The sequence below is a fragment of the Vicugna pacos genome, chromosome 7, assembly GCF_048564905.1.
Source record: "Vicugna pacos chromosome 7, VicPac4, whole genome shotgun sequence".
In the NCBI taxonomy this organism is placed as follows: domain Eukaryota; kingdom Metazoa; phylum Chordata; class Mammalia; order Artiodactyla; family Camelidae; genus Vicugna; species Vicugna pacos.
Window position 1 is genome coordinate 10670651 of NC_132993.1, and position 13381 is coordinate 10684031.

At 48.0% G+C, this 13381-nt stretch overlaps 1 protein-coding gene across 6 annotated transcripts in view; it reads left to right on the forward strand.

Annotated features, from left to right (window-relative positions):
* The window catches only part of TRPV5 (transient receptor potential cation channel subfamily V member 5), a 34365-nt gene that overhangs the window by 5277 nt on the left and 15707 nt on the right, over positions 1-13381 (forward strand). For all 6 annotated transcript variants that reach the window (XM_072964309.1, XM_072964304.1, XM_072964308.1 and 3 more), the window contains 7 exons: positions 648-745; positions 874-996; positions 1471-1608; positions 1891-1989; positions 2132-2307; positions 2708-2854; positions 5320-5532. In XM_072964309.1, the coding sequence (XP_072820410.1) occupies positions 648-745; positions 874-996; positions 1471-1608; positions 1891-1989; positions 2132-2307; positions 2708-2854; positions 5320-5532 (994 nt within the window). The remainder of the gene's footprint in view (positions 1-647; positions 746-873; positions 997-1470; positions 1609-1890; positions 1990-2131; positions 2308-2707; positions 2855-5319; positions 5533-13381) is intronic.

Sequence of the window (13381 nt, forward strand, 5' to 3'; positions counted from 1 at the left end):
GGGGATCCTCTCCGGGCGGCACATGCTCAGAGAAGCCCAGAGCCTTGGGTCTCAGGGTAAACCACAGAAGAGACAGAGCCAGCACACCCCACCTCAAACTCGCCCTCCACCCAGCAGGAACGTGTACCTCAGCAGCCCCCCCCCGACCCGACCCCAGGGGGATTCAGAATTCAGCAGCGCACTCATTTCCCAGCGGCTCTAACAGCTGGCCCGTTTCTCCCTCTCAGCTTCCTTCTTATCTCTCAAACTCCCCTTGGCTAAAGAGAGCCAGTTCAGCAGGTCTGGGAACATGGGTAAAACCTGGGCAGAAATTCTCTCTCCTCCAGCTGCTCCAGATCCCCAAGTTTCCGAACGTTTACTCAGCTTAGATTGACTTGGCCAGGGCCACCGGGACCACCCATTCCACCGTTCAGGCCCTCCTCCCTCAGGCATGACACCCCTCATTTTGGCTGAGCCCCCAGGCCCCTTACGTGCAAGCACAGGGGGAGCCTCAGGCAAGCTTTCGCCCCAGTCCGAGCCTCAGCCAGAGTCCGGGAAACAACTCTCCAGTGTGTGTCTGTCCTAGGCAGGCACCGTCTCTGTTCCTTCCTCTCTGCTCTCGGCTTCTCACCATGCTGTCTCTACCTGACTCAAGTTCATTCTCCCAGAATCCGAGAGTCTCCTCTGCTTCGGGCAGCCAAGGAGAATGACCTGTGTGTCCTGAAGGAGCTTCTGGTGGACCAAACCTGTGACTTTCAGCAACGAGGTGGGACGATGGAGGTGGGGCAGAGCCCTGTGCCTCCACCCCCAGACGCTGAGGGTTTCTGCAAAAGGGCCTTGGGGAGTGTCTGTGGGAGGTGTTTGATGCTCCTGTCTCAATCCACTCTGCTCCAGGAGCTCTGGGGGAGACCGCGCTGCACATAGCCGCCCTCTATGACAACCTGGAGGCCGCCATGGTGCTGCTGGAGGCCGCCCCGGAGCTGGTCAAGGAGCCCACCATATGTGAGCCATTTGCAGGTGAGGAACCTTAACGGTTTTTCAAGGTGGACACAGCCAGGGGAGGGTCTGATGTCATCTCTTAAGATGGGCCTCTGAGGATAGGTTGGCGAAGGAGTGATGGAGGGTTCAGGAGGGACTCTTCTGAGTTGAAAGGAAGACAAAGGTCCTGGTCTTGACTTTGAGTATCCGTGACCTTCTTGAGCCATTGATTATTTCCTTTCAACTTCTTTCATGTCCCCTGAAGGACAGAACTCTGTCTCTTTCAAAGCAGCACCAAAGTGTGACCTTTATATGCCACCTCCAATAGAGAAGAGGTAGAAACAGCCAAGTGCCCTGCCTGAGGGATGAGGTGCCCTCGGTCTCAGGCCACTCTGTTGAGCCAAGGACAGAAATCCATACAAGGGTCTGTCAGGGACCTCCTGTAAGCCGGGGGATGCTGTGTCTCCGAGACGACTGGGGACAGACCCCGTGACTGAGGGCTCTCTGGTCCAGGTCAGACGGCACTGCACATAGCCATCATGAACCAGAACATGAACTTGGTGAGAGCCCTGCTTGCCCATGGGGCCAGCGTGTCTGCAAGAGCTCTAGGCTCAGCTTTCCGCCTCAGTCCCCGCAACCTCATCTACTTCGGTGAGAGCCAGGGCCAGGGCCAGGAGGGCGGGGAGGTAGGCAGGAGCAGAGGGAGGGAGGGCAGGGGAGGCTCCAGCCTGGGGAAGCTGGGAGGGGTCAGCCCTTACAGGGCTGAAGGCCAGAGCCAACCCCCGCCCCCACAGCCCCTGCACCACTCCTGTCTCTGGTTCTGCTGACAAGTGTCCCCAGGCCCAGAGCTGAGATGGGGGAGGGGGCAGTCACTTGGAGAGACTGCCCATCCCAGCCTGCACGCTCATGGCGCGGGGCCCTCTGCACCCCCAGGGGAGCACCCTTTGTCCTTTGCTGCCTGCATGGGCAGCGAGGAGATCGTGAGGCTGCTCATCGAGCATGGAGCTGACATCCGGGCCCAGGACTCCCTGGGTAAGAGCCGGGCCGAGGAGGGCGGGGACACTGGGGGTGTGAGGGGAGGGGTTCGGGCCGCCCTCAGGCCCACCCAGTGGGTCACAGGGAGCATCGGGGACTTTGGTCCCAGGGGCCATGTGACACCCGTGTCCTCCCCTAGGAAACACAGTGCTGCACATCCTTGTCCTCCAGCCCAACAAAACCTTTGCCTGCCAGATGTACAACCTACTGCTGTCCTACGACAGGCGTGGGGACCGCCTGCAGTCCCTGGAGCTCATGCCCAATCACCAGGGCCTCACCCCCTTCAAGCTGGCTGGAGTGGAGGGCAACACTGTGGTGAGGGGCACTCCCCCAGCCCCACCGTGTCCTTCTTAGGACCCTTCTTCCCAAACTCCCCCAAAGGGTGGTGCTCCCTTGTTCCTGACTCTGTCACTAAAGTCCTCAGTCTTGGGAATTCCTGACTCCAGAGGATTCGAGAATCTTACTTTCGATTATCTGCTATGGGAACCCAAAGTTATGCTCTCTTTGCCTGTTTTCTCATTTCAGAGCTTGTTAGGGTTTGTGGGAAAGAAAGGTAACCAAAACATGACAAGCAGGTTCACGGAAACAGAGGCTTGTCAATTCCCAGCTGTCCATCAGTCACCAGGACTGGGCAACAGCCCCTCTTCAGCCGTGCTGCTCCCCTTGACCAGCTCCTTACACGCTGACCCTGCAGCTCATTACTGTGTCCCCTCAGATGTTCCAGCACCTGATGCAGAAGCGGAAGCACATCCAGTGGACATGCGGGCCGCTGACCTCCACCCTCTACGACCTCACAGAGATCGACTCCTGGGGAGAGAATGTGTCCTTTCTAGAGCTCGTGGTCTCTTCCAAGAAGCGGGAGGTATGAGTACCATGGAGGAGGAGGGGCTGTCAGGTGTCCGTGCAGAGCCTGTCCATTGGCTGAGATCCTGGGCTCCAGACACTTCCCTGCCCTGTCAGAGAAGAGGATGAGGACAAACTCCTGGGACCTTTGGGAGAAAATTGCAATCAACACCCCTTTCCTAACTCCTCTCTCTCTGTGCTTAGCACTTGTCCCTTTTAATGTTGCATATGAGGGACTCTTAAAAGGAACGTTGCTTCCTATTGTTCATTCATTCATTCATTCAGCATATTGAGCTTCTCACTGGGTCCCAAGCACCGTGCCAGGAACTGAGAGTACGGAAATAAATGAAACCCACTTCCTGTCAGTCAGCTTTGTCCCCTTCCAGCCCCCGTCCTCAATACTTGTAATAGAGTACGACATAAACTCTCTGTGCTGTGCCCAGTGGCCGCAAAGCGGAGGCTGAGTTACCTTGGCTTGGCTGGACCAGAAAAGATGCCACAGACCACGTGCTTGAGTGGGGGGTTCAAGGAGGTGCTGGGAATCACCGGGAAGATGAGGAAAAAGAGAGCTCTCCAGAGAGGGAGAAACATGTAGCGCAGTCAGACGCACTGGATCGAGTGATATGAGGGAAGGGAAAATTTGTTGAAGACTGGTGGAGAGGGAGAACACTTCCTGATTCCTGGAACCCCCAAGATCACGGCAAAACGTAGTTCCCCTTGCTTCTCTGCCACCTGTCAATCTCCCAGGACTCCTCCTAGAGCTGTCAAACCCAGATGATTGCTGGTACTAATGAAAAGAGGACAGGGCAAGAGCGGCCAGTTTACAGATGAACTTCCTCAGAGAGTGTCCCTGGAAACAGACATGCGCTGAGCAGGATTTCTCAGGAATTGGAACCCCAGCCCCTCTGGTGGATGGTGGCACCTCAAATCCATGGTGTCCAATTTCAGCTGGCTCTCGCATTTCTCTTCCAGGTTTTATTTTTGTCTTGGTCTGCTACTCTTCTATTCCCTCAGAATTCCTTTCTAGCCTCTTTTATATCCCTCACTGCCTTTGCCTTGAGCTCCATCAGGAGAACCAGATTCCTATGATGAAACAGAGGCCCTCTGGCTGGAGCTCCTCCAACTTCTTGCTTTGTCCTCCTGCCGAGCAGAGCTGGAAACTGCCCAGTCTCTCTTCTTCCCTGTAAATTCAATGAAAAAGATATTCTCTGTGCTAGTGGTTGATCCCTCCAGCTATGCTCTGACTCTGGCTTTTCCTGCTTTCTCAGATACCTCGTGCTGTCCATCATCCTCCCCGAGTATCTTTCCCTCTCTGTCTACTTACATCCGAGCACTGACCCATGTGCCCTGGATTACGGTCACATCCCACTCCCTGTGTCCTCTGTTGCTCCTCTCTACAATGCATTTATTTATTTATTAGAATGATTAAAATATTTTAAACTTTATTACTTTAAAATACATTCATAGTACCAACCAAAATATCAGTGTAAATTTAGGTAATGGAAAACGATAATTCAAAATAGATCTACATCAATTAATAATATGCTACCAACACAAAAGTCCTTTTCCATAGGAGACTTAGTAGTTCAAAACACAGATTGAAAGCATATTACAATAATTTTTAATTCAAAGTGTGTATTTTCTAGTTAGACAGATTTGGGTTTGGATTAATTGCCACTCTTAGCCAACCGATTATTGAAAAATCAATCAACCTCTCTGGCCAGTGGTTTCATTATGAAAAATTTGTAGAGCACAATTTACTCCATAAACATGTGAACATTAATAGAGATAGCTTCTCAGCCAGATCACAATTCCTGACACACAATAAGCACATAAAGGTGATAGTTTTATTTTACCACCATTTCATCCTCCTTGGATTTAGAATGCTCAGATTTGATGCCTTGGTGCCCTTTCTTTTATTATTATTATTATTATTTTTTGCAACACTTTTACAGCAAATCTGACTACTTCCTTGCTTAGCACCCCCCCCTCCTGCCCACCCCACCAATTGCTTCCCATTGCTTTCAGAAAACAAAGTCAACCTTGGCATTCAGAAGGTACCATGATCTGACCCTTAGCTACTTCATCCGTTCTAACCCCTGCCCATCACTCCCAACAGATTCTGCCATGTCCCCAACCACATCTCTCCTGCTAGTGTCTTCTCACACCTTCCTACCTTGGTACCTGCTGCTACTTCATGGAATAATCTTCCTTCACTCTGCCTTCACTCAACCATCTGCTGCTCGTCCTTCAGGGCCTCCACGGGGCTGTGGGTCCTTGTGTTGATTTCTGTAATAGCTTATCTGCGGCACTAGCACGAAGCCTAGCATATAGGGGAGGTTTACTAGTTGTCTGCAAAAGAAACGCCAGACTCACTGAATGGATGGTCGTGCTGACGACGGCCCTGCCCGTCTGGGACCCAGTGGGACATCCGGCACCCTCACTACGTTGGTCACCTCAAGCTACACTCTTCTTCCATGGCAGGCTCGCCAGATCCTGGAACAGACCCCTGTGAAGCAGCTGGTGAGCTTCAAGTGGAAGAAATATGGGCGGCCGTATTTCTACATCTTGGGTACCTTGTACGTGCTCTACATGATCTGCTTCACCATGTGCTGCATCCATCGTCCCCTCAAGTCCCGCTGTAGCAACCGCACAAATTCCCGAGACATCACCATCCTCCAACAGAAACTGCTCCAGGTGACTCTTCCCAGAAGGGGATGAAAGGGGAGGTGAGCTCGGGGTGATCGTGCTGGAAACCAGAGCGAAACTGCACGGGACGGGTACCGCTCATCGGGCTCCAGCAGGGGCCCACTCCTCATTACCCAGACAGAAATCAGGCATGAGATAGGGGGACCAGAGTTGGGGCTTAAGGAGTAAAAGTGCACTTGTCTCAGGAGTGATGGCTTTCCCATTAACTTTGAAAGAGTGCTTGGTATTAAAAATGCCATACATTTGTAAAATTTCTTGTCATTTACAAAGAGGACAAGACCTTTGTGGTGTGACCTTCCACGGAAACCCTGTTGTTCTAAAGAAAGGAAAGTCACGCTCCAGCTTCATTTCTGAGTCTGTTTCTGGTAACACGGACATCCTTCTGGCCTGCGTTCTCTTCTGAGCACTGTCAGTAAGACCGCGTTGGCGATGATGTCAGCCATCTGACTACCTGTCAGATGCGCTGCGAAAGGGTGCTTGGATTAGGTAGCAGGTGGAAGTAAAATCTCTGAGGTCCCTTTTACTCTTGTAGGCCTGTCGTTCTGTGGGGTCCTTCAGAGGCCTGAGATGAGGACGGCTGAGTAGATGTAAGAGTCTGCTGTTGGAGAGAGCAAACTCTCCTTGGTATAAGAGAACGAGCAGGTGCTTGTGAGTCCAGAGCATGTCCATTCAACACTAGGTTCATTTGATGTTCACAGGTAACCAAAGTTATTGTCCTAGGGACCTGAAAACAGCCAAGAAGGGGTGCAGGCATGCGGGTAGAAAGCATAAGATAGAGGAAGAAGAATTTTGCCAAGAGCTCAGAGACTGGAGATTTATGCCCAGTGCAGGATGGGCCAGCCACAGGTATAGCTCCACTTGGACCAGGAAGAGGGGTTGTTTGGGTCAGAAAGAGAACAGAAACTGCCTACCTAGTCAAGGAGCAAAGAGTAAGAGTCAAGTTAGACCACAGACAGTGGATGCTCAGAGAAAGAACAGGGCGCAGAGCTTCACTGAATCCGAAAGTCGAGTTGTCTCGGTATATATAGAGCTTCTCGAGTTGTCTCAGTATATATAGAGTGTCCTTGAGTATCCAGAGCACCTGTCTCGCACAAAGCAGGATTGCTGCCTGAGGAAGACAAGCCTGAGAGTGTGGCAGGGCTGTCTCAGAGGGGGCGCAGCTGCGCTTGGGGGCGGTTGTGCGCTACGCATCTCAGACTGGGCATGATGGTTGTCCCTGGTGTAAGGACCACACGACAGGACATACGGACATTTAGGAGATGCCTGAGTGAGACGGGTGAGTGACTCGGCATGCAGGAAATGGGTAAACCTGAACGAGTTGGGGGTGGCTGGACTTTTCCCAATGATCCTGACCCTGTGTCCCAGATGCATTCTTTTCCAACCTTGCTTTGTTTCAAACTTACTTGAGGGATTTTCTGGATCTAGAATGTAGATAGCCTTCTGGCCTAGGGGTTGGGTGATGCTGAACAAGTGATTACCTCCCTATGTGTGTCTTTCTCTTTGGGGCCAGACTAATTACGTACAGATCTGTTCCTTTGACCCCTATAATCTTTATTATTATTAGGAGACCCCTCCCCTTGCCTGAGGACTGAATGGAGCATAATTATAGTTGAGTGCACTGTCGATGCTTCTGTTTTCTCTACTGTTCCTTTCTTTTCCCCTTTGGCATTTTGACCCTTTTGCCTTCTACTTTGATTAAAGCCACTCTGGCCTAAATAGAAAATTCTTGATTTTCAAGTGTTCTTTTCTTGGTGAGGCAAGGGGCTTAAGAATGCTGCTGTAAGGGGTTGGAAGAGTGAAGAACATCAGTAAAAACATTTAGTGAAGGTCCGTGGTTTTTGGCCTTACCCCTTGAGCCATGGTCCTGAGTTTATGGAATACCCACGTTCCTCTTATTCAGTAGAATGCCAGTTGGGATTAGATCCAGGGCTCCCAACCTTATCACCAGGATTTGAAAGATTCTCCTTTCATGGTGCACCACATTGGTTCAATAATAGGAAATTATTTTTTTTCCCTACTTCTTTGTTACTTGAAAGTCTTAGAAAAATGAAAATGCACCAGTTCAGGGTCTTGACTTGATTAATGCAATTAATCTTCGTTAGCCCACAGAGATTTTCTTAGACAAATGAATACTTTTATATCCAATTATGTTTCTTGTATATATATTTTTATTGAAATATAGTCAGTTTACAATGTTGTGTCAATTTCTGATGTACAGCACAATGCTTCAGTCATACATGAACATACATATATTCATTTTCATATTCTTTTTCACCATAAGTTACTACAAGATATTGAATATAGTTCCCTGTGCTCTACAGTATAAACTTGTTGTTTACCTATTTTATATATATTAGTATCTGCAAATCTCAAACTCCCAATTTAACCCTTCCTGCCCCTTTCCCCCCCAGTAACCATAAGTTAGTTTTCTATATCTGTGAATCTGTTTCTGTTTTGTAAGTAAGTTCATTTGTGTCTTTTTTTAGACTCCACATAGAAGTGATATCATATCGTATTTTTCTTTCTCTTTCTGGCTTACTTCACTTAGAATGAGGCTCTCCAGGTCCATCCACATTGCTGCAAATGGCATTGTTCTATTCTTTTTTATGGCTGAGTAGTATTCCATTGTATAAATATACCACAACTTCTTTATCTACTCTTCTGTCGATGGACATTTAGGTTGTTTCCATGCCTTGGCTATTGGAAATAGTGTTGCTATGAACATTGGGATGCATGTATCTTTTTGAATGAGAGTTTCCTCCAGATTATATCCAATTATGTTAATAAATCTGGACACACACAGGCCGCTTAGTCGTTGTAGGAGTTCCCCAGTGAATCTCATTGGATCTAGAAAAGTTGCTGAGCTCCATGAGAGCAGCCCAGAGCACCATCTCAAGACAGTTGAGCTGAGAGAAAGTGCTCCTTTGTTTCTGTGAGGTGGCATGAACTACACAGCAGCAGACACATGAGGGTGGAGTTTGTTGATCTCTGTGAGGGTTTGGAGATATCCCAATGTGCATCTCCACTCTAAGATGCTTCATTGTTCAGCCCTAAAAGTTATGCTTTTCCAGGGTTTCCCCACAACTCTATTAATTCATTAATTTTCTGTCTCCATTCAAGGTCTGCTTGGTGTAGGCAGAACAGCGTGCACTGTAGCCCTGGGCTCTCGGGTTTCTAGGTGAGCAGAAAGTTCCAAGTCTGGGGTTAGGCGGCTTAGATGTTAATTCTAACTCTAAAACCAAACAACTGTTTGACCTTGGGCTGATCCTGTCTCGTGCTGGATCAGTAGTTTTAAACTAAGACTACACATTAGAAACATGGGAAGCTGGTAAAAAGACTGGTCCCTAAGCTGACCCACATCTAACAAATCAGATTATCTGAAGCAGAGGCCCTGGCAATGGTATTTCTAAGAAATTCTTTGAGTAACTCTGATACTCACTTTGGGCTGAGAGCTACCGGCTTCCACCTTTGAGATCTACTCAGCTCCAGCTTTCCTGTCTACAGTCTGTCACCCTCATCGCTTAGGTTCCTGATGTGCTATTTGGCAAGAGAGCATTGATCTCCCATCATCAGATTTCCTTTTTGTGGCTTGAAGATTTCCTTGACCTCTCCACTGCCCCTTTCTCCAAATTGCTTCACTAATTCATTCATTTAACCGATGATCACCAAGAGCCTAGTGGGGCCTGAGCATTGTGGTAGATGTTGGAAATTCTACGTGGTCTGAGCAGAACACAAGTAATTGCTGCCCTTTTGGCACTTACAGGTGGGTTTACATGAAGTAAATGAACAGATATTTCATTACAACCTGTGCTAGTTACAATTCACATTTTTTTTCCTTATAATAAGAAAAAGGACAGGGTGCTGAGAGAGCTTATAACAAGGACCTGTAGTCTCTAGGAGGCCAGAGAAGGCTTCTCTGAGAAAGGGAACTGAGCTAAGATCTGGGTACAAATTCAAGGTGAAAAGTGAGTTCTAAGCAGAGAGGATGCGTACACAAAGGCCCTGAGGCAGGGAGACTCTTACCAATGTCTAGGAACTGAAAGAAGATGCTAGACTGTAGGGAGCTGGGGCAGCAGCCTCCAGATGAGGCTGTCTAGGCAGATCTTTCCCGGATCATACAGGACCTTGCAGGCCAGATGGAGGATGTTACTCCTTATCCCAAAGGTTATGGGAAGCCCAGAGGGTTTTAAACAGGGGAGACACTTGATAAGACTTTTGTTTTAGAAGGATGTCTCTGTGTGTGGGGTGGAAAACAGGTTTCAGGGGGCCAGGGAGGATGTGGGGAGACCAGTTAAGAGGCTATGACATTTTAACAAGCAAAGATAATGGTGGATTGGCCTACGGCTGTGATGGGAAGACTGGGAGAAGGGGTTAGCATCAGGATTCTTACTGAAGGTAAAATCATCACTACTGCACAGTGACTTGGATACAGACAGGTAGGGGATGTGGTAGGAATGACTCATAGGTTTCCTTTATTTTATTTTATCTTTATTAGCCCTTTATTTTTAATTGAAATATAGTTGATTTATAGTCGATGCTGTGTTAATTTCTGGTGTACAGCATAGTGATTCACTTATGCATATATATATTCCTTTTCATATTCCTTTTCATTATTAGCCATTACACGGTATTAAATATAGTTCCCTTTGCTGTACAGTAGGACCTTGTTATTTATCTATTTTATATATCTAGTTTCTGCAAATCCTGAACTCCCAATGGATCCCTTCCCACCCCCTTTCCCCTCTAGTAACCATAAGTTTGTTTTCTACGTCTGTGAGTCTGTTCCTGTTTTGTAAATACATTGATTTGTGTTTTGTTTTGTTTCCTTAGATTCCACATATAAGTGATATCATATGTTATTTTTCTTTCTCTTTCTGGCTTACATCACTTAGTATGACATTCTCCAGGTCCATCCATGTTGCTGCCAGTGGCATTATTTTATTCTTTTTTATGGCTGAGTAGTATTCCTGTGTGTGTGTGTGTGTGTGTGTGTGTGTGTGTGTGTGTGTGTACACATATACATAGCACAACTTCTTTATCCAGTCATCTGTCAATGGACATTTAGGTTGTTTCCATGTCTTGGCTGTTGTAAGTAGTGCTGCTGTGACCATTGGGGTGCATGTGTGTTTTTGAATTAGAGTTTCCTCCAGATACATGGCCGGAAGGACTCACAAGTTCCCATTTATTTTAAATCATCCTCTACCTGTCATGATTGATAGGATTGCTTTTTCTACACATCATGGTTCCTCACAAGCTCTCAACAGCCCAAAGCACCACAGTTATTTGAAACCCAACTGCTCTCCAACTCTACACTACTTTACTCAGGGGTCCGAATTAACTCACTTTGGAACAAGCACAGCAAATTAAAGACAGGAAAGATGAGGAGAAGCAGGGAGCCTAGCAGGTAAAAATAACGTCTACGGAGTGCTGGCTTTGTGCACTTTGCCTGCATTTCCTGGTGCTTCTGAGATCTTGTTAAAATGCAGATTCTGACAGTGAGGCTGGTGTGGGCCCTGGGATTCTGCATTTCTGACTCGCTGCTGGGTGATGCTGTGATTCTATGGACCAATTTGATGACAAACATTATCCCATGTAATCCTCATAGAAATCCTAATAAGTAAGTAAAATTATTGTTACCATTTTAAAGATGGTGACTCTAGATAAACAACAGGGTCCTACTGTGTAGCACAGGGAACTATATTCAATACCTTGTAATAGCAAATAATGAAAAAGAATATGGAAAGGAATATATTTTTATGTATAACTGAGTCATTATGCTGTACACCAGAAATTAACACAGCATTTTGAATTGACTAGACTTCAATGAAAAAAAAAAACATGATGAATTTGAGGTCAAGAGAGGTTGAGCACTTTGGCAAAGATGCTGAGCAAGGAAGGGCAGCTCTGGGATTGGGGTTCTCATCTGCTGCACTTCAGAACCTTCACCTTTAATAGGTAGCGAGGCCATTTCTCCCTCCAGAGTGATGTGCTGGATCCCAGTCTTCCTCCTTAGAGGACCTACTGTGTGAGAAAGGCATGTGTTCAGGCTTAGAGAGCTAGCCGGGGCCTGCCACACTTTCCTGCACGTGGGCTCACCTAATGTTTCCCTGCCAGGATAAGCGAGGCTGGAGTGCAGGGGCGGGGAGTCAACACGGAACTGCCTCCCACCTGAGCTGAGCTGCTGTCAATTCTCTAGTTTTGATCAGAGGCCCCATTTTGGATGTGATTACATTTTGCTGTACAGGGTGAGCCATTCTTCCGTGGGACTGGGTAAGGACTCCTCTGTAGAGAGCAGACATTTCCCTAGTTAACATTCCCGAGAAAATACAGAGACTAGGACATAAAATAACCTTTGGAAGCTAGACTTAGTTGGAGACCAGGAGATCTTCCTCTTTTTTTGGCCCCATGGTTCCTAAGTTGGGATACATAGCAGAAACATTTACATCTGAAAAGGAAGATGCCAGGTCTGTGCTTCAAATGAACTGAATTGGCATCCCCAGGGTTGGCCTGGGCGTGTGTGTTGTGACAAACATTTCCCAGCTGATTCTGATGGGCAGCCTGGTGGGAGCCCCTGCATGCTTTAGAGGCTGAAGATAGCTCTTTATTATGAGCCAGCAGGTCTCTTTCTGGGAACTTAATTCCTCTACAAGAATCCTGGGCAGGAAAAGACGGTCTAGGACGGGGTTTGACAACTGTTTCTGGGGTCTTCCTGCTTCCTCGCGGTTGCATGTGCCCCCGCCCTTCCCCACAGTGGTACCCGGGCTCTCCTGTGCCCACCCCCTCTGGGCATTTCCCCCAAGGCAGTGAGTGCAGCCAGCTGGTAGGTGGGAGCAATCTCTTTAGGCCAGTTCTCAACAAAGTAGGCATGGTCAGCCTCCGCCGGGGAGCTGCCTGTTGACAAGTCCTGAAATTCTAAGCCATGTAAAGATGTAAAGAATTAAAGTCATTGTTAACAGACATTTATTTTTAGAGTTGGGAGGAGTATGTTTGAATTATTAGCCAGGCCTGCGTAGGTGACTTTGAGCTAGGAATCTGGAAATCTTTGTCATCCGTTGCCCCGTTCTTGATTCCTGATTCCCCCTTTACTGCCCTCTGCAACCCTCAGACCACGCTCAGCCTGGAGCTGCCTGCTGACCCTCTCCCGCCCCATCTTCCTCTTTCCTTTCTTAGGAGAGCCGCATCTACTCTGTGCCTTGTGGATAAAGAGTAGGGGTTAGAGGTCCCTGCTCTCGTGAAGCTCTAAGATAACTGGTGAGATGTGGACTGTGTCGTGACCACAGTGCGCAGGGTAGGGGCTGTGCACAGACGGTCACCTCGTTCCTACTGGAGAGACACCTGACCTGGCGTGGAGGGGCAGGAATGGAGACCCAGGAGGGGTGCTCTGACCTCACTCTTGAGGGTTAAGTAAAAATTGGCAGAGGAAGGCATTCCAAGAAAAGGGCACAGTTCACACAAAAGCCTGACTTAACAACTGAGGACCCTAATAATTCAGTGTAGACGGAGCTCACACAGAACACAGGGGCACGGGCAGGAGCCAGCCCAGCAAGGGTTCAGTACATCTTGCTTGGTCGTCTGAGTCTTACTTTAATTCTTATCTCACGATAAGGAACTCTTTTAACTGAAAGAACACATGTGCCACCCGCAAGGGTTCTGTACATCACGCTTGGTAAACTGAGTCTTATTTTTTATTCTTATCTCACGGTGAGTAATAGAATATATGCACATGATTTAAAAATCAAATGGCAGGTATAATAAAGAGCAAGTGTCTGGCCCGCGCCTCCTCGCCCAAGCCTTACTTCCTGGAGGCAACCAGTTTTTACTTCTTTAAGCTCTTAGT